We start from the raw sequence: 25,988 nt of genomic DNA, 5'->3' as shown, positions 1-25,988 counted from the left end.
TATACTATGTATACATACCTAGAACTCCTATCTGTGGTTTAAGGTTGCCTTATACTATGTATACATACCTAGAACTCCTATCTGTGGTTTAAGGTTGCCCTATACTATGTATACATACCTAGAACTCCTATCTGTGGTTAAAGGTTGCCTTATACTATGTATACATACCTGGAACTCCTGCGGTAGGAGTTTGCCCTCTCTTGCCTTTGCTGCTAGTCTGGAAACATCCTGAGTAATGTCGGATAAACCCTGACAAATTTAAGCAAGACCTTGTATTAAAGAAAATCACTTGCACCACAATATCTATCATTGTGTTGATTAGAGAGGATTGTCCCAATGTATTCTTATATTTATAAACACATTAATATTTATCATGGTTTCTACCGACTACCGTATACATACCTGTTTCTACCATCTACTTAAACTCATATTTGTACAACCATTATCAATATCCTTCTATATAATAGCATTTGAAAAAAAAACTCCTACTGGATATAAATAATATATAATAATATATATATACAATATACAACATTTATATAGCACCCTTTATAATTTGTAAAATTACTCTTAAGGTGCTTTACAACACATAAATAATTAACATTCCTACAGTGAAAGTTATGAATAAAGTAGATAAAAAGGCATTCAAATCAGCATTATACATTATTTTGCCGGTACTTTACGGTGATAAGAGAGTATCCCCACTACCTTGGTGTCGGCTCTGAAGACTATAGGGGTGATGAGACCGTTAGGTGTGGCCACTGCTACATTGACATCTACAGAGTTGTACCTAATGGGAACAAAAACAGAAACTGTCATTATTAGGTAGCCACAACAAAAAGGCTATGTCAAGGGAAGAAGATTAGGGAGGAGATTTGAATGTGGGTGGATACGTGGCTACAGAGGCCACTTCCATAGACGCTAACCTCTGAAACCTCCATTGAGGGAGATCTCCTTCATTCCACAATTCCAACTAGAATTTTGTTTTTGTGAACAAAAACATATGTCTCCCCTTACTAGCCAATAGACAAACTTCGGTATAATAAATTAACAAAGGGCCATATCTCTTTATATGGTGGGACATGAGACCCGATTTTAGAATGTGAAACTCCTATTTCCCAAGATTCATTAAAACTATAGCAAGCTTGGTCAACGTAGGTGAAATAACATGGAGGTTATGCTGTGGACAAACTTCGGTATTAAAAATAAACAAAGGGCCATATCTCTGTATATCTGTACAAGACCTAGTTTCAGTGCACTGCACGCCTTCTGTGGGTGATGCACGTATACTTCAAGTTTGATTAAGATATAGTTAATGGCTTAGAAGTTATGCCGTGGACAAACTTCTGTATTAATAATAAACAAAGGGCCACAACTCTGTATATAGTGGGGCACAAAACCTGACTTTAGTGCAAGATATTCCACCTTCCAAAGATACATAAATATGGTAAGTTTAGTCAACGTAGGTGAAATTACATGGAACTTATAATGCTCTGGACAAACTTTGGTATTAAAATTAAACAAAGGGCCATAACGCTGTATATAGTGAAGCACGAGACCTAATTCCAGTGCACTGCACACCTACTGTGGGTGATGCAGGTATACTTCAAGTTTGATCAAGATATCTTAAACGGTTTAAAATTTACGGGCCGGGCAAGAATTTACTGAAAATGTTGCACTGATTTGACCTTTGACCTTGAGGTGAAGGTCACAGTGACCTAATTTAACCTTCTGTGGGTAAAGCATGCATACCTAAAGTATCAATAAGATATCTTTATCGTTTTAAAAGTTATGGCCCGGACAAGTTGCTATTAGAAGAACCAGAAAAAGAAGAACCAGTACTAATACAATATGTCTCCCTTCATTCGAAGGGGGAAGCGTGACTGAAATTGCTTTGCTCAATTTATCTTTCCCTTATTATATATCAAAATAACTCAGAACCTAGGAGATCATTTGACCACGGGATGGAGATTGCGAGTTTGTATGAGTTTGGACTTGATTGAAGGAGTTTTGAGGGAGATCGTAAATTTGGTCAAAATGAGGGAGTCTCCCTCCTAATGAAGATGGTTTGACAGCTACACTGTAGGCACTACCACAGCATCAGAAAGAAGACCAATTTTAAGAAGTAAGATTAGGAGTATGTACATATATTGTTTCTTCTATGTGTGTGCAGTCGCTTCCCTGGTGCTAGTCTTCACAACTTTTGCCTCGCCATATTGGCTATTATATGTATAGCTACTAGATGCATTTGAAACACCTAGATAAACAAGATGTCAGCTTAGCTTGTTTCTCATTACTCTGGCCATTTACTGCTGTCGGTGGCTAGCTCTCCAGGCTTTTTCGTACGGAAACATTAGCTCCAATTTGGGGTGACAAAGGGGTTGAAGGTAACTTAGTGCTATAGTTATAACAATGTTAGGAGATTATCGTGTCAAAATGGGAGATGGCTGCTTTTATGCTTGAAACCTGGAGACTCTCTATCGTATTGAAGTTATTCTGTAGTCATTTTAACACATGATATCAATGTAACAAACGACAGAATCAGTGGTGTGTGTGACTTACTGTCGGATATAGTTGTCCATCCAGGAGGAGTTGGCTTCGGGAACCTTGCGGCACGACAGAGCTGATGCTTTTATAATGAAGTCATTGACAGAAAGCTTTATGTTGTCCTTAGCTAGAACTTCATTCAGATCTCTTCTTAATCTGTAACATAACATGCAAACAGTCAAAACAAAACTGAGATTTTATAGGATACAAACTTTCCACTTGCACTTTTGATAGCCATCAAAAAATTAAAATTATTACAGGTATTTATGAAAATCCAAAACCGAAAGTTACAAGTGTCTTTCTAAACCTTCTTAAGAGGACTATCATTTTCAAACTTCAAACTGTCAGTAACACAAGGTTAACAAGTTTTACTGGTGAAGTTCATACTAAATGAATACTCGATTCCACTTATGTTGTAAGTGTACCAGTATGTGAACTATATATAGGTAATATATATAAACAGCTAATTGTAATTATGTATCAGTAATCCATTGTTAGTTACAGTATACATTGTACATATACAACATGTATGTCTAAATAGCCCGGGTTTCCTCTGGCCCTGACACCAGAGTTTGACATTTTGACAGATACACTGTGTAGATGTGTGCAGCGGCCCAAATCAAAATGTCTAATTCTGGTGGAAGGACACCAGGGCTACATATATATATATATAGAAGTGTGCTCTGGCCCTACACCAGACATCAATCTGTCAAAATGTCTAAGTCTGGTAGAAGGACACAAGGGCTACATACATATATATAAGTGTGCTCTGGCCCCACACCAGACATCTATCTGTCAAAATGTCCAAGTCTGGTGTCAGGGCCAGGGGAAACTTGGGCTTGTGTCTAAACTGAGCCCTCTATAATATACTAACCACAACAGACCATCAACTATGGTTCCTTTTCCAAATACCATGGTAGTTTGGTAAATTTTGAATTGTGAGTTTCACCTTTTGAAATTTTCATGTTTATTAAAAGAACATCAAAATGATTATTCTGTAAGAAGTTAAATTATATATATATATATGTCTTAATTTGAGCTTTTGTTGGCTTCTGAAAATTAAACTGTTCAGTAAGGTTTTTTGGTCTAAATGCCAAAAACTTATGCAATAGCTTATCTGACATCATATTTCATGATATCCAAGACCATACATGTATCAACTAGTGGATGAGGGATACAGTAGGACTAAAACCATTCTACACAGAGTCTAGACATACAATTGTATAAGATGGTTTTGGAGTTCTGCTTTTAAAGAAAAGGGCTTTTCCTAATATACAGATTCCAACGTCACCATGATATGGGCAGTATATATAGTTCATGTTTGATTTGGTTTAAATTAGTTTCCAGTGTTTTATTCAACTGACCTTCGTGGGCCATCTGATTGTTAACTCTTAATAACAACTCTTGTTTGACATTGTCAATTTTGAAATTAATTACACCTGGCAGTTTCTAGTGACTCCCAGGTTGTAAAATCCAGCCATCTGTGTCAATAGGTATGATGTATAAATACTCTGAGCAAGGATTTTGGTCCTGAATGTTCAATATTTAGACCAGTTTCACTGCAGTTAGCAGACCTTACCTTAACACCTTATCAACATTGAGATCAATGGTAAGATAGTAGTGTGGAATTGTCTGTTTGGATTGTAGTAACCGCTTGGCTATCGTCTGCAACAGTTAAATACAAACTCAGTTCAATCACGTATATCAATGATGTCACACATATATATATATACAATATTGGAATTATATTCCCTTTGATAATTGAGTAGGCAGCCTAATACACCTTAATGCCAAAGAAACTATGAAGGTTTAAAGGTAGATACACTTATGAGTTACCACAAATTGAAAATGTGACAGTGTGTTCTCTCTTTTTGTTGCACACATTGATTTCTTTAATGTCCCTTATCAGGGATAGACACCAACTTTTTTTGTTTGGTAGTCCACAGGACTAGTTGAATAAATTGTATTACAAGTCCTTCGTCAATGTAACCAGTCCAAGATTTCCTGATAAGGAAACATCGCGATCTAGAGCACAACACATCAAAAGTAATCGATTGTAGAGGACTTAAAATATCTACTGCCATAAAAATATGGGGAAGTTTGAGGTAAACTTTGACGATTATCATGCAATTATCTTATTTCAAGCAGTTTTCTAAATTTTAGAAAGTAATATTCTTATTTTATAAATCATATTTTTCACAAGTCCAAAGGACCAGTTAGGGTAGGTGATTCACTAGTCCTTGCTGAAATCTACTAGTCCAGGACTAGCGGACTAGTGTTAGTGTCGACCCCTGCTTATCTGAAGGTTAAAGGTGGAATACACACATTAACTGATTCATCCCTGAAGACACATTTGAACTTTTCCAATTCAAAGGTTGGAATAGTTCATTATGAAATTTCAGGGGTAAATGAGTTAAGGAGTTTGAAACCTGACCATTAGTTTTGGAAATGTCATTCAAAGCAAATCAGCGAGTTTGATTCCTTTTGACCCTACCTTTAGTCCCCAGGAGATAGTCCCTTTATGTTCTATTATATTTTGATCCCCATAACCTAATTGAGAATGCTACCAACAAAGTTTCATTGAATTCTGCTTAATGGTATTTTGGAGACATTGCTTCATGTAAAAGTTAAACGCCATCAAACAATGGATGGATGACAGATGAGTGACGAAGCACCATCACATAATATAAACTTTGTATTAGTTGAAGTGAAAATTTCCAAATGTTAAATAGAAAATATTTGTTTTATTATGCAAGTACAGGAGAAATAACACTTTTTCTAAAGGAGAAATAAAATTTCTGTGAACCGCTTTATATTAACCGTAGCTGAAGTACACGTACCTGTCTCATAGAGGAGAGGGAGATGTCCATGTAAGCCGCTCCTGGAACAGTTGTTGGGGCTGTGGGGGCCACGACCGCTACACCAGGGACAAAGTTTCTCACGTCATCGGCACGGATTTCACCATCGCCCCCAGATCCCTGCACTTGCTATTTAAAGAAATAATTGAAGAGGGAATCAGCAGTGAAGGTATTTTCATGAAGCTGTTATATGCTATTTTATACCATTACTTTTACTACAATACAGTGATTTAAATAGACATTGTAAAAACTGAGGTAGTTTCTAACAGCTTGGATGGGGAAGAAAGGTTGTCCTATAGTGTAGTGGTTGACGCAAAATGATCTGGTGTGTTTTGATTTGGCATTAAAAAGATAATCTCAGATTGGTGATCATGAGGAGTTTATCATCAAACAAAGAGTTTTTCTGGAAGACCAAATAATCAATATCCACTTTTGATCATTAAGGTAAAGTGCTCCAGTGCTGTTTTATCTCGAATGAAATAGAGTTCAAATCTGTTCAGCATTTTTCTGACTTGGAATTGCTCACCAATTTACTTTAGCAAAGAGAGATTTAAAAAAGATATACATTCATATCATAATTTCCTTTTTCATATAAAGATCTTGGCTCCAATACAGGGATTCGATTTTCAGGACCTCTTGATCATATAAGCAGGCATCAGGTTAACAACGTGCCCTGTGTCAACAGTCATGATATCTGTCATGTTAATACTTTTCGGCAACTTTACGGGAGATTTCCCCCTATTCTTGCTCCTTAAGCTCAGTATTACTTATGATTGTCTTTGTACAATACAGAGGAAATAACATAAATTTAACAGGAAAGTAAATTTCAAGGCCTATATATGTATATACAGTGTATTTTAATGTGGTGAGACAGTCTACATTAGGTGAAAATCCTTACAACATTATATGGAGAAAATATGTCATGTGACCTGTGGCCACCTGAACTGCAATTGAAGTATAGAAACGTATGCCAAATTGCTGAATATTAAACATTGGTAATAAGACTATAATGGATATAGCTAGCATATTCCTATGAAAACAAACAGAACACATTGTAATATTCATATCCAAAGAGATGCAGTCACTTACTGTAAGGTCAATGCCTTTCTGTCTGGCAAGTTCCCTGGCTAAGGGCGAGGCTTGTACCTTACCCCCAGGGGCAGCCCCCATAGCAGGAGTCGGAGTGGGGGCAGACATTGGTGTTGGTGCGAAGGGAGGAGCCACAGGGGCCGCTGCTGGTGGTTGAGGTGATGGTGCTGGCGTGGGAGGGGCAGGAGGAGGGGCTGCTGCTTCTCCTGAAGATGGATCCATGTCCTCAGCTGTTGGTACATAATCGGCAAAGGCTGCAATATGTTCTTCTTCCTCCACTACGATGCACAGCAACTGTAGACACAAAGACGTCTTCAATAGAAACTCATGCCATATACATATCGTTGATTTGTACATTTAATTTTCTGACCTTGAGTTCAGGACTCAATTTCTCAAATAAAAAATTATTTCAAAAGATTCAATCATATAACTAGTTTTGCAAGGGAAGAATGAAAGATTTTTTTATTTTCGAGTACTATCCCTATAGGTATCTGCTATTTGGGGTGGGATAAGGATGGATAGATATTCAGGAGTCATATTATATACCATTTTATAAAATTGAATAAGTTTATGCTTTTGGTGTCTTTCAGTTAGTGTACTCCATTATTTCATCAAAATTAGTTTCTGCTGTTGTACTTAACCATATTATTAATTTTGATTGGTAATTAAATTCATTAGATTTTTTTTAATAATTTTCAATTATTTTTTATAATAGGCCGACAAAAAAGATTTTGACAAATTAACCTGTTATAGCTCCAACTAAATTTCAAAGTATTGGTGTAAATACTGCAAATGTTTTACTTGACTGGCCGTATCATAAAATCTACTAGCCCGGGTTTAGGAGCTGGGTACACCCTCCAGATCAAACCTGACACATGCATACTTGCATTGTTGCAAGTTGTTACACCCCAAACTATATTTATTTTGAAAAAAAAAAGGAGTTTGAAATCAAATAGGTAAAATGTACATGTATTAGAGACTAACTTCTGAACAGATCAACTGAAGAATTTATTGTTTTGCAGAACCTTAAAAAATAAAGCTTTATACTTTGTTATTGCATTGTAAGGGATTCTTGAAACAAGGGTTTCACTCTTTAATAGAGGAGAGGTAAATGTTAGTTTGTCAGTTTCATACCTTCCCCACAGGGATGTCCTTTGTTCCTGCAGGGATGAAGATTCGTGCAAGGAAGCCCTCCTCAACAGATTCAAACCCCATGGTAGCTTTGTCTGTCTCTATCTCTGCCAGGAGATCACCCTCCACTACACGATCACCCTCCGACTTCTGCCAGTTCACAATAGTACCTGCCTCCATAGTGGGTGACAGTGCTGGCAGCGCGATCTTGTAGTGCATTGGCAGATCTGTTGCATAAAACCGCTGTAGAGAACATACCGGCTTCCGACGAAACAACTGTTGATGTCTTGTACTCACTTCATCAGTAATTTTTCTGAAAAAATAAAGGAATAAGACTCCTTAATAAGACTTCATTTTCAGTAAATGGTGAATGACTTAACAACAATATACCAATTTTTCAACAGGTTAATATATGTGTACATGTATCCGAGTAATTTCCAGTGTTAACCAATTGCAAGTAGACATTGCCCGAGGTATGAGACATATATATAGAAACACATGCATTATTTTTGCTCAACAGTTCATGTACATCAGAGCTGTCTGATAATAGTGACTGCCCAATGATCTGGTATGGTAGTATGTTAATTAGTGCTTAAATCTGTCATGATTGATAGTCATATTATCTATATATATAATATCATTATCCGTTCCTTCTTTGTATTTTTACCCTCAACATTATGTATATATATGCACTATTTATCATTGTAAGGACAGGACTTTCATTGGCTTTATGATATAAAATTGTTTCATGAAATAAAATGTTGTGAAATGAAAGCAAAATGAAGCATATTGATATAGATGTAATTCAAACCATTATGGTTTATTTTTCTTCATTAGACTGTTCCAAACATTTCAGCAACTCTCTTAACACTCTAGTTTTTAACTTTGATTTACATTGCCAAGATGTAACCACTGCATTTTCAATTTTTTCCTACTGAATTTTGAACATTTCATGTCTTGAAAAGTTAAATAAAATGAATAAATAACTGTGTACAATTAAAATCTGCCACACAACCTTTTTTAACGTGTTCGCCCTCAAACACCACAACCCAGGTTCTAACTCCCTGTCACCACAGGGAGATGCCACAGACACCATTTATAACAGAAAAGAGTATAGCCTGTTTCCTACAGGGATTGAACCCGCAATCCCCAGCTTCCTAGTCTGTCGCTCTACCGATATAGAGCTTAAGGGAAATTTCCCCATTAGTAATTAGTTAGTAATTATGCAATATATTGATAAAGATCTTGACACATCAAAACTCTTTTTGTAAAGCTGAACTTCATTCTCAAGTTTAGCTTGCCATGGTGGTCAAGTTGTACTGTCCTTTCATTTAGTCTTCTTCTTCCATAAACGGACGAATACTCCAAGGTTGGAGTGATAACTGTCCGTTCTTTCACCAAAAAGTGGGGAGTTAGGGTTCAGCTATCAAATTATGACAATACCAATCACCTTATATGTACATGAGAAGCCACTTGTTAAGTTGACATTCATCAAAAGTAATATAAACGAAACCAGACTCCATGATAAAAATAGATCTACTGTCAGTATCTGGAAACAAGTTTGAGGGGGGGGGGGGGGGGGGGGGGGGGGGGGTTAGTACCGGCTTATGTGTTTTTGTTACCTCATGTGCCAGTTGTGAAGTCTGCTACTGCGACTGCTGATGCATCTGACCACATTTCTGTTGGACTGACAGCATCGACGGAAAATACGGGCGATTTGTGGAGGACGATACATTATTAATCTCGGAGCAACGTGCCCCAATGTCAGCACCAATGACTGCCAATGTCAACTTTCGTAAAGACCCACTACTTCATTTAGTTTCGTAATAATTGAACGTAAGCCATATTAAACAGCATATTTCTGGTTTTGTTTTATGTAATTGTTTTGGATGATGATTTAAGGTAGAAAAAATACTGGATAATTAATAATACGAAACTAAAACACAATCATAAGTTCTCGCGAGATTCTCGTCTCCATGGTTTTGATTACAAATGGCTGCTCCCATACGTTTACACTAAGAGCTTCTGACCTAATAAGTTTTTAGCAATGCCTGGAGGTGAGATGGGTTCAATGTTTGTCTTAATTTTTGTCAAATGACGAACAATATGCAGGCTACCCGCAAACTTGTCTGGTCAATGAATTTTCAATGGGATTTCATTCTTTTGTCACACAATCCTACATAATGTCAAAGTAGAGTAACTGGTTTTGAAGGCAGACATAGCCTTAATTCTGTCAGTCTTTGTACACCAGTCAGACACCAGCTATATATTCATGTGCATGTGTCTGATACAATCAATTGTCAAAAAGTCTGGTTTTCGGACCAGATGAAACTCGGGTTAACATTATATACACGAGCTGAATTCAACACCTAGGCCTACTGTTGTTAAATTTTAATTTACGTTTTTATCTACTGTAAAGATGCAGATTGTTTTATTATTGTTATTGTTAATTTAGACAGATTCCAATATATACCAACCTGTGCTGAAGACATACAGTATACATTAGGGATGTACTAATATGCCTAAAATGTATCATAATATATTGCAATACAGAAGGAATGTATGGCGATATGTTTCCTGATAAAGGGACTCGATTTAAGTTGCCAGAACGGTATCAAACTGAACCATATATCATATAGATCAGGCATATTTAATATTATCATTAAAGCAACAATTCATTTTGAAATTTCAACTTATTAATTCCATTCCATAAGAATATGATAGCCTGTTTAGGGTTATTTGCATATATATATATCTGTTAGAATGTGAATAGGAATTTGCAAAATTAAAACACCTAGCAGCGACATAAGAAAATCCTATTGTTGTATATATACACTTGTAAACTCTAATCAGTTATGTTTTAATTCATTTTTCAGAAACCAAAAAAGACAAGAAGCAACAGGAAGATGATAAGCCAGTGATCCATTCTGGGGTCTACATCTTCCCTAATGGAGACAGATATGGTAGGGATTCATTATCATTCTGACAAAGGCACAAGATAACCGTGTCAAGGAAAGGATGTGATCAAGCATTCAATCTCCCTAAAATTTAAAATGTGTTTAACATGGAAACTGCTGTTGCCTTCATCATAACTTACCATGCATTCTAATAATACTTAAAAACTTCTTACATTATTTAATTTATTATACATTGTATGTAGTCAAATTCAAAGAAGATTTGTCCCAATTATATTAATTTTTATTTATCTCTCGCTGGAGGGGGTGGGGGTGTACTTGTTTTAATTTTTGTTAAATTAACTATCTAATGATTTTATTGAAAAATTTAGAAAACCCATTAAAAAACATATTAAAAATACTATTTTTACTATTTACCTCATTTAATTACCTTACATGTATACATTTTTTTAGAGGGAGAGTTTATCCACAGTGGTGATGGATCAGTAGAAAGGTCGGGTCAGGGATTACATACCACCACAGACGGAACTACTTACGAGGGCCAGTGGGGCTCTGATAAGATGAACGGACGAGGGAAACTGACCAATCCATCAGGGGCAATATACGAGGGATCATTCAATAATAACCAATTTCATGGCAATGGCAAATACACTTGGCCCAACAACTCTTATTATGAGGGTGACTTCCAGGAGAACAGGTTCAGTGAAATATATTACCTTCTGTGTATTACACTCTGGTCTCATATAGATTCATTTACTGTCCAGAATTTACTAAATGAATTAATTTGACACATTTCAGACCTCATTTTAACACTCTTGATGAGTCAACCCAGGAAACACAATGTCAAAACAACACTTGTAAAAAAATCTTCTGTTAACAATTTATGTATTTGTGTAATAACAATAATGGTAAGAACAACATTTACATGAATATTCTTAGCTGTAAATAGGGGGGGAAACGTCTTTGCAGTTTTTCTGAGACCCCTCATTGAGATTAGCGAAATGAGATGTGGCTTGTGAAAAACTGAATATTCATTGGATAATCACATAAAATTGAGTCAAATCAAGAGAAATAGACATTACTGTAGTAAAGAGTAATCAGGATTAGAACCATCCTTGACACTCCAGGGGCTACCATTATGTCATAACAATATGGAAGGCTCAGTATGAACAACCTTGTGGATGAGATGAGGACTCGTTTGATCCTTTAAAGTACATTATAGACTACTCAGTGTCCTTCCCAGAATGTTTTGAAAGAAGCATAGTAATTCAATATTTCTGTTAAAGCAGCACTCTATGTAAAATCAAAGCAGCATGGTAACTTCAGATTTACTATAAATATATAGCAGAGAAGATCTAGGATAGCAGCATGGCAAGAAATTATAGGAGCATGGTGCCATGCTGCAAAAACAGCCTGGGGAGAACACTGACTACTTATTAGTCTGGACCCATCCTCCAAGAGTAACAATCACTTATGCTCTTTGCATCCCTGGAATATATAGGTCATAGCAAAATTGAAGGCACATGAATCAAATGAGTCCTCTTGTCTCACCCACAAGTTGGCGCACACTGAGCCTTCAATGTTTGTCATGACATATATGCCAGGAGTGCAGAGAGCGTAAGTAACCACAGGAGTATTGAGGATGGATTATATCTATTTTCATATTGAATTTAAAAATATTTGACATATTCTATTTTTGAAGACATTACGTGTATCTCTCAAATTACATTAGACAGGAATTTGTTGCTATCATATTAAAATTTTATGAAATATGTTTGCTATATCTGCTGACTTTTCATTCACAGAATGGAGGGTGAGGGACAATTCACCGACACAGAAGGCCAAGTATGGGTGGGTACATTCAGGTACAAGGCTGCTCCAGGACTCAAGTTCAAACTAAACCTAGACTGATTAGTATTGTGTCAGAATCATAATGAATAAACGTGAACTCTTTATGAATTGTGTGTTCTGATGGTGAACAATTCCTGGATAATGATCAAGAATCCCATTTCTGATTGTTTAAACGAGCTTGAATTCATATTTGACTGAATTTGTCTTGGTGAACAAGTTATTAAGGATGTTCTAGAATCTAGTTTGGGATATTTAACAACTCATTGACGCACTGCAGATATTTTAAACCAAGGTTTATTGAAATTGTCAGAGTTATTATTTCATGGTGAACATGTTAACTGACACATAATGTATCATTAGGGTGAAACATCTTGGATTCAATTATGTTTGTGAAGTCATATGTAGGTAGGATACTGTTGAGCCTGTTTGATCATGGACAAATCACCAATGATCAGGTTGTCCCACTACCTGATATCAAGCCGTTTTGCAGCTGTGGTTACGTGGATAGATTGACCTTTTCTCTGTGCGAAATTTTCCTGGTAATCCGCCAACTTCAACTCGAAACAATGATAGCATGATTATATGTGTACATACATGTATATGGTTACATCTATACTTGGTAACAACATACAGGTATGGTATTCATGGTAGTTCATCAAATACAATTATCATTTTATTTAGGACTAAATACTACTTTCTTTTGTAAAAAGTTTAATATTTCAATATCGTAATAAATAATGTGATATACAGTTTATTTGTTGTTTTTTCTATGAAATGTCTTTTTAGAAAATTAAGAAATATATGTCAAATGAATAGATTGATTTACAAAAAATATAATACAAAGCACGTTAATATTTAATTATTATATACTAACTATAGATATTTGATGAATTTACAATCTGTAAACCTCATGTACATTGAAGTAAGATTAAATTGATGGTAAAAATCAGCCATGGCATGTATACTCTTTCAGGATTAGCATTGTAAAAAGTTTTAAATATGCTAGATACATGTATAATGATTCAAAAAGTGTATCAATGAAGCTATGTAACACATGATTGAACTTACTAGTTAGCAAATGAAGTTGATACATGTATTTTAACCCTTTCACCCCTGAGTAACTTCAGTAGACTCTCCCATGTATTGATATGGATGAGTCTATTATGGTCTACAGTGGTGAAAGGGTTAAAACGAATTTGAATTTGATCATTAAATCATATTTCAACCAAGTTCTATCATGTATTGGATCTTTTGGTCAATACAATTTCCATAGTAATTTTATTTAATTTTTTGAAAGTCATGATTTCATTTGGAGAGTTATTTCCCTTGTACAATGTCTACTTATTGAAGTAATGGATACTGTTGAATACAACTTACAAGTGAGGGCAGGTATCCTGATGATTACTGTCTTACATCTGTTAAAATACCCTCAATAATGTAAGGGAAATCAACATATTAAGGTAGATAGTAAGCTTTCTATAGAACTACAAAAGGCACTGCCTTCCCTTGTAGACAGGTTGCAGTTTATTGTTTGTGTTTTTTAAGCTGTTTTGGCATTTGTTTCCACTTTTTGATATCACCTATCAAATGTTATAAAGAATTTCAATATTCATAGCTTTCAAACTTTGAAGCAGTATATATAATGCAGTTCAACTTTCAGTATAAATATGTTATATCATTTATATATTCAGATAGTTATTTGAACAGGTGAAATAAGCATGATTATGTAAATCTTTTCATGCCAAGCAATTGTATGAATGGTTATTAGGAGGTGATCTCAATACAACTTAAGAGTTAATACATAGGAAACAAGCAAGACCCCAGATGCAATTCTAATAGCATGATTGTGTTGTCTCATTATGCCCAGCAATGTGTATAGATGGTTATGGGATTGGATATCAATTGTTTCAATGTTATGACCCAGGGACTAAGTCTCGATGGGTGGGCCGAGACCCCAGTGCAATCCTAGTAGCTTGTGTGTAATCTTTTTAAAATCAACATTTGTATATAAGGTTACAGAGAGGGAATCTCAAATGGTTCTAAGTTTTGACCCGGAAACAAAGTCTCTAGGAGTGTTGCCATATCTCGGGGTCAATACTTATATCATGATTGTGTTCATTTCGCAATGCCAAACAATTGTATATGTGATTAAGGGGTGGGTATCTAAAACGTTTTAAAGTTATAGCCTAGGGACTAAGTCTTCAAGGATGGGGCCTGACACGAGAACAATCATGGAAGCATATTTGTGTTTGTCTCTTTATGCTCATCGGTTGTATATATGGTTAAAGGGTGGAGATCGAAATCACTTCATTTTGGCCCCAGTACTCATCCCTTCAACTGGTACATATTTGAAACCCGATCACCTGGAAATGCTTCCAATCAATTAATATGTATCACTATAAGTTCACAAGAAAAAGTTCCTCATCCCCGCCATTTAATTGTATTTAATTTTGAATTTCTGCCACCTGAGAATGGTTCAAATAAAATTTGGTTTAGAAGTCGTTTGAGGAAATTGTTGACGGACGGACTAACGACCGATGCCAAGGTACGGCATAAGCGCATCTTGGTCCTAAGGATAATATGGTAAAATGGTAAAAGTCCTTGGGAGAGGGTAAGCGAACAATCAATCCTTACATTGACGTTATAAATAACTCTGAAGAACCGTATTAGAATCATGAACTTTAGTCTATGTTTCTCCACATCCCTTTAATTTAAACTGCAATGCAACTAAATATGCCTACGGATATGGCTTACATTCTCAATGGTGTGTCTTTGGTCTGGTCTATGACTTTGCTGAAGGCGATACCTGTTTAATTTCTACAGACCAGTTTGGAGATCTAGAGCAGACCTCTCAATAAAATCGTGCTACAAGTTGTGTTTGACTAGTGTTGTCTGCAGAGCAAACACTTAACAACCGAGGTTGGCCAGATACTGTTGCTCAGCTGAAGAGTTTGGCAGCTAAAGGTCTAATTCCAGTCTAGCATGTTGTACTTTCTCGTCCACTTACATACAAGAACCACGAGGGAATTAAATTGTATGGACTGTGATGATTGCCAGAATGACGATAAAAATTATAGGTGTTTTCAGTGCATAACCACAGGGAAATATACATTTTCAACTCGCCTGCATCGAGTTAGCATATGCCCTAGTGCATTGTGTGTCGTTTGGCACCTACTTTTTACTTTAAACGCCTGCTTCCGAATAACAAGAGGCCAGTGACATGCCGGAAAGAAGGACTGTTTACTTTGTCCAAATGAATGTTTTTAACCGACGTTTAGGATTATAAGGGGCCACAGTAGTTAAAACCTTTAAATGACTTCTGAATGATAAAAAAAAATGGGATGATGCGATATGCCATGTAGGATGCTGGCCATCCAGTTCGTTTAAATTAAATTATCTTGACCCATTTTCAAGGTCATATGGATTTAATTTCATTCTCACCCTTCGCCAAGGGCCAGCATTAAGGTAAATGGCGGGGTGTTTGTAAAGATCTCAGCTGGCATTAATGACTTGAAATGAGAAAACGGTTTCGTGATTGTTCCATCAAAAGTTACAGTTCAGGAGTTAGTGAACAAATTTGACAATTCCAAGGATAAATTACATGAAATAACCAGTTGTTTGTTACAAAACCTACCGTCCATTATCGGGGCTATTACACAAAAACGCATCTTTAGATTTCGGCGAAGGTCCACTTCAACGTTACCAACAGGAATAAAATGCAAAACTAAATAAATAATATTTTACGCTTCAAAAACTGTCATCAGTAGCTTGGACATTTAAAAGGGTGCTGGACCGTGTAATGGCATGCTACCATTGTTAAGGATATTGAAAAACGTCAAGGGGAACTATGAAACGTTGTAGCCCAGTGCAGTATTTCTATTATATACTTTACGACATGTAAAATGCAACACGTGATACCAAGAGTCGTTCCGACAGCTGCTAGCACAGAGCAGCCAAGTGTGGATTTAACCTGTGTTCAGGGGAAGAGTAGTGCAGAAAGCGAAGTTTCTGACAGCGACAGAGGCTGGAAGCGTCTTAAATCAAACAGGAATTAGATTCCAATTCAAGTCATTCCGAGATAGCGGTACAGAGTGAGGAGTCTTAAAAACTAAGACCAACAGCTTTTGTATTGTCTACTCAACGTCGAACCTTTGCTTGGACCTAGGGTGTGACTTTGATTGTTGGGTGGAAAGGTTCGAAGTATGGACTTTTCCCCTACTTTATTGGGGGAAGGTTAATTGGCTGTATACCAGGGTCTAAAAGCGAATCAAAACAAGGATATGGAAGAATTAAAGAAACAATTCAGAAGAGTATATGTCTAAGAAGCCAACTTGTAAGGCCAATTTACATTCCGGGGAACGCAATGCAGGTGGGAATCTCGCAATTTACGCTGGGAAGCTACATGGCGTCTTTCATGGCGTGTCTACCATATATACAAGAATGAGGCAATGGGATATGTGGTTTTAACACAATTTCTAGCTGGGACCGGAGAAATAGTACGCAAGGTGAGTAATAAGGATCAAAAGAAGTAAAATCAGCTCGGGAAAACACCAGTAGGTTGGAAGTTCGCCCAGATTTGGAGAAACATACAGTACCTGTGAGACAAGAAGAGGCTCAGTCAATGTCTGAATTGCAGGCCAATTTGATGACAACTAGGAACGAAAGCATTGATGCCTTTAGTCGAAGGTAGTTGCGATGGCTGTATCCTCTACCAAAGGACGAACTGGTAACAACGTATTTGATGGAAAAAAAATCAACTGTGGAGGAAAAGGTAATTTGTTAGAGATTTCCCTTCGTCGAAGTCAGACGGGAGGTCCCACAAGGTCTGGGCATAGTTGGAAGAGCCAGGCAGACCAGAATGGACATGCATGTAAGAAAGATTAAGGATTGGTTAAAGAAACTGGCAACGAGGATTTAAACTTAGGACGCCTTACACCTGCCCCATGGTGTTCAGCACTGGCGGATCGGGCGTTGAAATGCACAAAAAAGTCAGTTAAGGAGAGGCAAGATCGGGTAACTTCACTATGTCAAGTTCTGTTAGAAGGAATGGATGCCAAAGCTCTCATTGAAACTGGATAAGTTCAATAAGTGGGGCTTTTCTTGAGAGGCAGGAGGTCATGCGAAGTCGCAAATTAGGCAGAAACATTACATGACGAGCTACCTCTGTGAATGATGATGAACCCATTGACTTGTTAATCCAAGTGAATGTGACAATAAGAGAAACGATGTTATTTTTCCATTTTATGAAGCTCGTGAAGCCACATATCCTACACTTCTTGGTTTGAATTTTATTCAGAATTGTGGACTTGTAACTGGCAGTAAGAAAGCCTAAGATTTAAAGCCAGAAGTCAATGCATTAATTCCTAAGTGGTGGGCTTTCCCGCGAATGTCTTTTTGCTAAAGCCTGAATGACCCAAACTATTCAAGCCAGGAGCAAGAAAGTGATTGAAGTCACTCTTGAGCCAGGACAGAAATCTGATGTGGTATTGAATAGCTTCACTGGTGTTTTGGAACCGATTGGAGGAATTACAAACCGAGATGATGGCCTACTAGTGGCGCGAACTGCTGGTTTGACAAAGGGAAGAACTAGGTTAGTGAAGGCGATAAATGTGTCCTCAAGTGCCTTTACTCTACTGCATGTGAATTTTATCGGATCATTCAATGCAGCCTTCGAGAAAAGAGCTTTCATTGCCAGAGTCTGGACAAACAAGATATTTTTTTTCACAGTGGATAAGTATGACATTGGTGCAGTAACCTTCAACAGGCCAGGAGAGAAAAGTCAATCTCACCCGGCTATGGATTGGGATAGTGGCTTGTAACTGGCTCGGAAAAGACAAGGAGACGATGCATTGCTTAAACGCTTCAGTGACATAGTTAAAAAATCGGTGTCACAGAGAGGTTTTAACAATTCATTGATACTGGAACTGAACCACCCATAATACAACCACCACAGAGGGTCCCTGGAACATCACACGAGGAATTTCAGAAAATTGTAAACAAGATGTTGAAGGACCAGATTTATCCAGCCAATTACAAATCCCTGGATTAGCTCTGTATTCTTTTTCGGGTCCTTACGGTTTTGTGTAGACCATTGTCGACTGAACGCGATAACTAACAAGAAAATGCAGCAAAGCTGCTGGACTCCAAATCTTTTTTAATGAAAATGACTTACTGATAGTCCAAAAACTTCGCAGGAACGGATCCTTCATACATGAATTATTTAGATTATGATTATCTTATAAATTGTTAATGACATTAATTTTATCGTTCAGAATATTCCATTCACGCTCAATATCCTTACATTTTGCACTTATGTCACTCAATAGTTATACCACAGCTAGGAAATGTAATTTTTTTAAATCTAAATGCACGTTTAAATGTCAATGATTAGGTAATAACGTCATCTACTGAGAAAGAGAAGCAGCGATTGTTATAAATATTTCTTTTGACAATGTACCTCTGGATAAAATAGTAACCGTCTTCTGGGTCAAAGCGTCAATCAGAACCATCCCCACTGCAATATTGCTGTTTGCTGCTATTATTTGGTAAGATTTCCAGACAAAAATGATATAAATAGAGTAGTTATGTAAAAACAATAATGTATGCATAGGTGGAACACACAACCACTTAATCTGCGTCACTTCATCTTAACTTGAAACTATCCTATAAATATGCGTTATCCTGGTTGCCAATAATCAGTGGTGAGAATGTTGCACTGGCTGACGTGGCAGTATGTGACCGCTACGTCAAGTCTTGCAGCATAGATCTATCCACTGAATCATTGAGGCAGATCCAAATATCCGGTGGATCAAACAAGCTTTTCCATGTAGCCGTCCTGTTCTTCAGGCTAAATCTGGCTCCTGTTCACGAGGGAATCTTTTATTTTCGCAAATGGGTATTCGATGAAGGACTTCAGCGTTTACGAGTAGTTGTCTCTTCAGACTGAGCAAAGAAAGTGTTACATGAACTACATAACACGTTCCCATTTGTGACAGGAAAATAATTTGGCCAAGATGTTTTGGGGAGCCCTCGAAAGGTTAGCGGGAACATCCGAGTTTGCCAAAACTATGTATCATCAGATGGAGCTATGACTCTATCCGTTATAATTTAAGTTTTGCTAGTGGGAAACAGAAATTCCAGTACGACAAGACAGTGACAAGAGTGCCCTACGGGATTCTGTTATGCTATATATAAATACGGTGGTTAAACGAGGCAATGTCAAGAAACTGGAACAGTTGTAGACGGGTCCCTATGTCATAGTGGAAACGGTGAATGAAATACATGTGAAATAAAAATGTAGTATATAAGCTGGAAGGCTATTTCGGAAGGATGAATCTTGCAAGGCACAAAGTGATAAACAGGCCCTTCATCGTAACCGATTGAAGCCGACACAATGGATCAAGGAGCATGGACAAGAAAAAGGGTTCTTTCCAATCTGGGGCAGGTGATCCAGAACCAATTGCTCATCCGCCTCCAGGCCGTGTGATGCGCCATCTGCTAGACATCCCGTTTGAGAGGCTTCCTGTCTATCAAGACAGACTAGCAGAGACAGGAGAAGTGAAAAGTGAAGCTGAAGAGAATTGGTTGGCGATACCCAACCTAGGTGCAGATCCTGGTATAGACAACAAAGAGGAAAATATGTTAATCACATCCGATATTGCATCGGACAGGGATGAACTAGATGTCTTTTCTCTTAGGTTCACTCGAGGTGGACGGGTCACTCGGAGACCTGTCATCAAGAGTGATTTCCACATGTGAATATTTTGATAGATTCTTAAATTGTAATGGTTTTAACTGTAAATACAAACACGAGGACATGTTTTTTCCAAATATGGAGGAATGCAATGTCTTGAGGTGTGCCGGAGGAAAGAGAAAGAGAGGTGCTGAAGCGAATGACAGGAAGGGAGCATGTTTTTGAACTAGAGTAGCGGGGTAGAATATTTAACATATGTAATTCTAGATATGATGCAATATTTCAAAATATATAAAAAAAAGAACAACACAAGATAATTATTTTTGTTTCGTTTTTAATCATAGTAAAAGAATAAATAAAATATACAAACAAATTTGTTCAATGTAATAGTGAATGCCGTCCACATGATTTATATGATAATAGTAAAAAAAACAATGGACAGCTGAGATCCATGAAGGAATAGCAGGTTCACACCCACACAGGTACCCGACCCATGAAAATGATGGTAGGTCCGTACTCACACACACACAAAACACAATATGTATACCTCTTACAAAAAATTGGATCCAATTATTCAGAATTTTATGCTTTGTTATTTTGTATTCAAGTTTATATAATCGCCAATCTATACTTATTTTTTTTTTTCTCATTCCCAAAAAATCTCATAATTCTACTTTGGTTACAGCCACGACAAGGTTGGCTTCCAGCAAATGACAGTTCATGGGCGGAAGTGTGCAAGATATTCTAAATACCGGTGCGCTCATGTTCCGGGTATATGAAAAGTTATCCACCACACAGAAGATAATTATATATAACAAGATAATAACGATGTACCTATTTCATCTCGGTGAACATTATCAAAATGACAAATGTGAGATAAAATATGTCTTACAAATACACATAAAGGGCAAATAACAAAAACTATACATGTAGCGGAACCGTATCACGTGGTTTACGTTTCCGTAAAAATAATAAACCAATCCGTGATCATGTGTTTTGAAAATGTTTAATAACTTCTAATGTAGTCCACCAGGAATATGTGCTCACGAAAACAAAGAGGTCTACAGTATAATGTCAAACGTGAATTTCCATGCATATATCAAGGGTACATTTCATTTCTAGAATTGCATATAATGTAATGTATGAATATAATAAAGAATTATAACATAGTCACCTCATTTCTGTCAGAACCAAAAGCATATTTGTTTCAAGTTTCATCACTACAAGAGAAAACTTCTAGTAGATCTACAGGAATTTTATAAAAAAAAATCACCAACATTTCAGTAAAACATTGGAAACTGTTGATCTCCCCATATCGCATCAACCTATACTACAAAATGGATGATCAGTGCTATGTTTTAAAAAGGGATCTGTTTTTGCCTTATTCCATTTTCCGGTATATATACAAGAATTGAAGAGACTTAAAGCATAATGCTGTTTTAGTGTTACCTTTTGACTTTTTGATCATTTGACATGAATTAAGCGAGTTACAAGAACATTTGTTTGAGCACAGAGTTCATGTTTGAGCATGAGAACGGTTTTATGACTACGGGCCCGGGTCTATCCCCGCTGAAGTTTTAACACTCATAACTCAGTTGTTGATTATATTTTGTTTATTTTACCTTAATTATTTTCATAAAATCCCTAGAAGATATGGTTTCCTTTTCAGAAAATAATTTATCAAAGCTACAGTCACGCCAGAAAAATAGTTTCCGATGCGTGATTACAATTTCAGGTAGTGGTACGGGGATCCTTAAGTTGGATGGAAAGCATAGTATTGGTAGGGAAACTAGAAACACAGATAGTGTTGACCCTTTACACGTCATATCCTCACACACAAAATGTTTTAAGAAAAAACATAACTATATACGTGATAAAATGTTATAACAAACCAACATTAAAATGGTCGAGTGTAGACAATTATCATCACACTCCATGTATCTGTAATCAATTCTTTCCTACATTCTGTTTACAGCCGAATAGCGCTTACATTTCGCGGGGCCAAACCCTCCAATAATTGTTTTCCTAAAAACAACTCACGGGATTTAGTTCTGCTAATGGTCAAATAATCCTAACTTAATTCAGATTGACCACTAGAATGTTAATGTATGTACAGGTTTAATATTTAGGTTGTTTTTTTTTTCAAAACACAGCTCTAGTGAAAATAAACCCCCGAGAAACATTAGCGCTAGGCCCCTTTACAGAATATTTTTTATGAACTATATGCTGATAATAAACCGCGTAATGTATACTCGTATGTACATTGGAATAAATTGCTTAAGAAATCGATTATAAATAACTTAGTATATATACCTTGATCGATTTTAATTCAATACATATAAACAGTTTCCTGTTCAACATAATTATGTTAGGACACACGTTTCTGATGAAGTCAATATCATGACTTAAATAATGCACATCTACTTATATCACTATTGTGAAGCCAGCCTTTGAAATATTAATAAGACGCAAGGAGAGCTCGAACAGTATTCATGAAACCGCTCTCCTGCTCAAACTCGGATTCTGTGCTAAAGCCCAATATCTTGTTCCGGTGATAACTTAAGAACAAAACACAATTTGTTAAGAATTTGAATTAAACCGAATGTCGCTTTAAATGGCTACACAGGACGTTTTGACTGTATCATGATTGTAATGGCTACACAGGACTTCTTGACTGTATCATGATTGTAATGGCTACACAGGACTTCTGGACTGTATCATGATCTGAGTGCGTTAAAAGAAATTTGCCTTAAGCACAGAATCCATGCTTGAGCACGAGAAATTCGGATCCTGATTTTTATATATTTTAATCCTATGGATATACCCACATTACACGACACAATGTTAGATCTACATGGTTTATATTCAATGAGGGTAGGGGATGTAACAATTATGAAAACAATCTTAATTTTACAAAAACACCATGCAAAAGTGTTATTTCAGTAAAACATGATAAAAAAACCCATCACAAATCTGTAAATGCATGGTACAATGTACAGTTTGATATTCTCCATACGGTATGTATTACACCTAAGGCATTAATATACCTCAGCTCTCACACTATCAAGTTTTCCCCCGATCATAATTTCCTTATTTGGAACCTGTCTAGAAAAATCTGCAACTCAGTTGTGAATGACGGAAGCAGACGACTTTACGACTGCGCGTGAAACCTGGTCATTTCTACCAATATGTTATTATTTTCGATTTATTCATTTATTTATTCGGCATAATAAAATATTTCCTGTCCTGGCAGTAGAGAATCACGATCCTTTTTTTTTCTCGCTTCGCCTTCGTGGAACGAGATTAACATCGGAGAAGCACAGTAAGGGCAAATGTATCACATTCCTGTGATGCTAAGTAAGAGTTATTTCTCTTCAGGTTATAGGCGACCTTACACACTTAGGCTATGATTTGGTTTAGAATCCTTGTCCTTTAGGAAATTGTACCTGGTAATTACATGTGTAATTTGTGTTAGAATTACTGTACTTTCTAGGATACATGCCGTCTAACACATTATACGTTTACTTTGTGTTAGAGTTATAACCCTTATATTAAAAGATATTTATTCAATAAATATTGAATGTGATTGTGTTTCAGGTAATCTGTTTTTTTAATATTATCTAATCATTTCGATTAACTTTTTAAGTATTTCAGAATGGCCTCAGCATTATAAAGGCGTGTATTGTGGATTACAAAGCAAGTGACTAGTAAGCTTTAAGGATCACTGTCCCGTTGAACTGCCGTTTTTCCTAAATGCAGTATCCTCTCCTATTAACTTCCGTTTGGATATTACTGTAGCACATATGGGCTCATACACTTCCGTTGTCCAGGTAGCTCAGTCGGTTTCAGCGGTGATATATAACCATCTGAACTTAACTTAATCTCATTCGGTAATCAGTTGCTCTCGTATAGAGTGTATGTTGTCCGTATCTAACTATAAGGCGCATTCTTCTACTGAGACAAACGATTCAATATATTCTTTTGTCGGAAACTCAAGAAACTGAACTAGCGACGTTCCACTGTATACACAAACCAAGGTGTCCGGACTAGACAGGTTCCACTGTATACACAAACCAAGGTGTCCTGACTAGTGAGGTTCCACTGTTTACACAAATCAAGGTGTCCGAACTAGAAAAGTGTCACTGTATACACAAACCAAGATGTCCTGACTAGTGAGGTTCCACTGTTTACACAAATCAAGGTGTCCGGACTAGCGAGGTATCACCGAATACTTCCGTAGGCACTTGCATGGAATGAGATACGCTCCCGCGTGTAAGTGTTCCCTTTACTAGCATAAGGTATTAGATTGCAGTTAATATTAGTTGTGATAACTAAGTGATATTCATGGGAAATGTCTATATCATGGAGTTGTACGCGTGTTTACCAAGTGATATCAGACAGTGATAAATGTTTGTTACACGGTCTTGCATGCACGTCGAGTTTATCGTGCGATACATTGAAATGTCCATCTTAAGAATATGAACATTTGTTAATCAAGCGATATTTTACGGAAGACACAATGCATCTATTTCACAAACTTGTTAGTCGAATTTGTCATACAGCAATGGGATTTTGTCTATACCAAGGACTTGTACAGTTGTGAAGGAAGTATTAAGAGTTGGATATGTAAATTTCACGGACTTGTACGCCATATTTATCATGCATTGAACGAAAATCCAATGTCTACTTCACAGACTTGTACAATTGTTACTCTGGTGATGGGAGATGTCTATTAACGTACTCCAACGCCGAACTAATGATGTAGTTAATAGGTTTAGTCTGTACCGTCGTTACGGATGTGAAATTAATGGGACACGCCTATTCATGCAGTAAATGTGAATCGTCAACAGGTATTTCACGGACCGCACCCGGCCATTTCCGTGAAATCCATCATGCGACGGAAAAGGGCAAATTGTGAAGGAAGTGATAATAATAGGAAATAATCATACGCCAACTGTGAACTATTTATTTCACGGATCTGTACGGTTGTTAATAATGTAATATCAATGTGAGATGTTTATTTCACGAACTTAATACGCCGACCTATTCATGCGGTGAATGAGAATTCTCTTTTTCAATGACTTGGACCAAGCTCGGGCATTTCCGTGAAATCAGGCCTAGGCATGCGACGGAAAAGGGCGAATTGATCCGATGGGTACGCGATGTTAACCAAGTGATGTTGATGGGGACTGTCTACATAATAAAATTATATGCTGAATTAATCATGCAATATTCGGGGTTGTCTGTTTTCCATTGATTTGTTATCGTCTGAACTATAAGCAATATTATTACGCGTTGTCTATATGACAGACTGCTGATCTATATTAAGCAAAATGATGCTTTACTAGATTCACTTCCAAAATTTCTGTCTACATTTTTTTCTCACGAGATTACGTTTCTCGCAAGATAACAAATTGATAAACAATAAAATAAACAAAAATAGTAACATATAAAAAGGTTAAAGAAATGGGGAAAATTCTCAAACGGTAGTAACTGTACACCGCATGTCTTAACACTTGATTTTCACGGTCAATTATGGAAGTATTTGCAATTAGGCTGCATCAGGTTTATCCAGAGGATTAGTTATTAACAATTCATAACACACACTTAACATTACAAGTGTTGCTCTCCGTTTCTACGGCAAGGCATGCATACATAGAGACGAATCCATCCTTTATAGTCACGTGACGGCCGGGGCGTGTCTCCTGCGGTAGCGTGTATGATAGCACAGGTCTACACTTGGCGTTGTTGCGTGAAAATGAACTTTTCTGGAATAAACAACATTAAATCAACACTGTTACTCTAACCACAGTAAGATAAACATAACCTATATATTATATAACACCTATAATTTATTACTAATGACAGTTCTTATAACACGTAAATTTACGAATTGAACGGTAT

The 25,988-nt window shown here is 36.7% G+C and overlaps 3 protein-coding genes across 3 annotated transcripts in view; 1 reads left to right on the top strand and 2 right to left on the bottom strand.

Moving 5' to 3' along the window:
* Nucleotides 1-9,433, bottom strand: part of LOC110457363 (dihydrolipoyllysine-residue acetyltransferase component of pyruvate dehydrogenase complex, mitochondrial-like) — a 15,216-nt gene extending 5,783 nt beyond the window's left edge. Inside the window, exons 1-8 of the mRNA XM_021508590.1 lie at nt 9,248-9,433; nt 7,629-7,938; nt 6,495-6,788; nt 5,388-5,534; nt 4,127-4,212; nt 2,563-2,703; nt 709-790; nt 169-249 (exon numbers count right to left, since the gene is read on the bottom strand). Coding sequence (XP_021364265.1) covers nt 169-249; nt 709-790; nt 2,563-2,703; nt 4,127-4,212; nt 5,388-5,534; nt 6,495-6,788; nt 7,629-7,938; nt 9,248-9,360 — 1,254 coding nt within the window. The 5' untranslated portion in view covers nt 9,361-9,433. The remainder of the gene's footprint in view (nt 1-168; nt 250-708; nt 791-2,562; nt 2,704-4,126; nt 4,213-5,387; nt 5,535-6,494; nt 6,789-7,628; nt 7,939-9,247) is intronic.
* Nucleotides 9,434-9,587: 154 nt separating this feature from the next.
* Nucleotides 9,588-13,141, top strand: LOC110457346 (MORN repeat-containing protein 2-like). The gene is made up of 4 exons (XM_021508575.1): nt 9,588-9,682; nt 10,502-10,588; nt 10,994-11,237; nt 12,346-13,141. Exons 1-4 carry the CDS (start codon nt 9,673-9,675, stop codon nt 12,449-12,451), a joined length of 447 nt encoding a protein of 148 aa, XP_021364250.1. The 5' UTR covers nt 9,588-9,672; the 3' UTR covers nt 12,452-13,141.
* Nucleotides 13,142-21,937: 8,796 nt separating this feature from the next.
* LOC110457366 (uncharacterized protein DDB_G0287625-like) overlaps nt 21,938-25,988 on the bottom strand; it is a 63,484-nt gene continuing 59,433 nt past the window's right edge. The window contains exon 4 of the mRNA XM_021508600.1: nt 21,938-25,852. The gene's annotated coding sequence lies outside the window, so the exon portion shown is untranslated. The remainder of the gene's footprint in view (nt 25,853-25,988) is intronic.

This window comes from Mizuhopecten yessoensis, unplaced genomic scaffold, assembly GCF_002113885.1.
Source record: "Mizuhopecten yessoensis strain PY_sf001 unplaced genomic scaffold, ASM211388v2 scaffold9109, whole genome shotgun sequence".
NCBI classification, from domain to species: Eukaryota; Metazoa; Mollusca; class Bivalvia; order Pectinida; family Pectinidae; genus Mizuhopecten; species Mizuhopecten yessoensis.
Note: the sequence above shows the minus strand (reverse complement) of the source record. Positions and strands in the feature narration are given on the sequence as shown.

Bases quoted from the DNA above. Each gene is read 5' to 3' on its own strand.
- LOC110457346 (XM_021508575.1), top strand. The intron at 10,589-10,993 runs GTAGGGATTCAT...ACATTTTTTTAG, and splicing joins CCCTAATGGAGACAGATATG to AGGGAGAGTTTATCCACAGT. The intron at 11,238-12,345 runs GTTCAGTGAAAT...TTTCATTCACAG, and splicing joins GGTGACTTCCAGGAGAACAG to AATGGAGGGTGAGGGACAAT.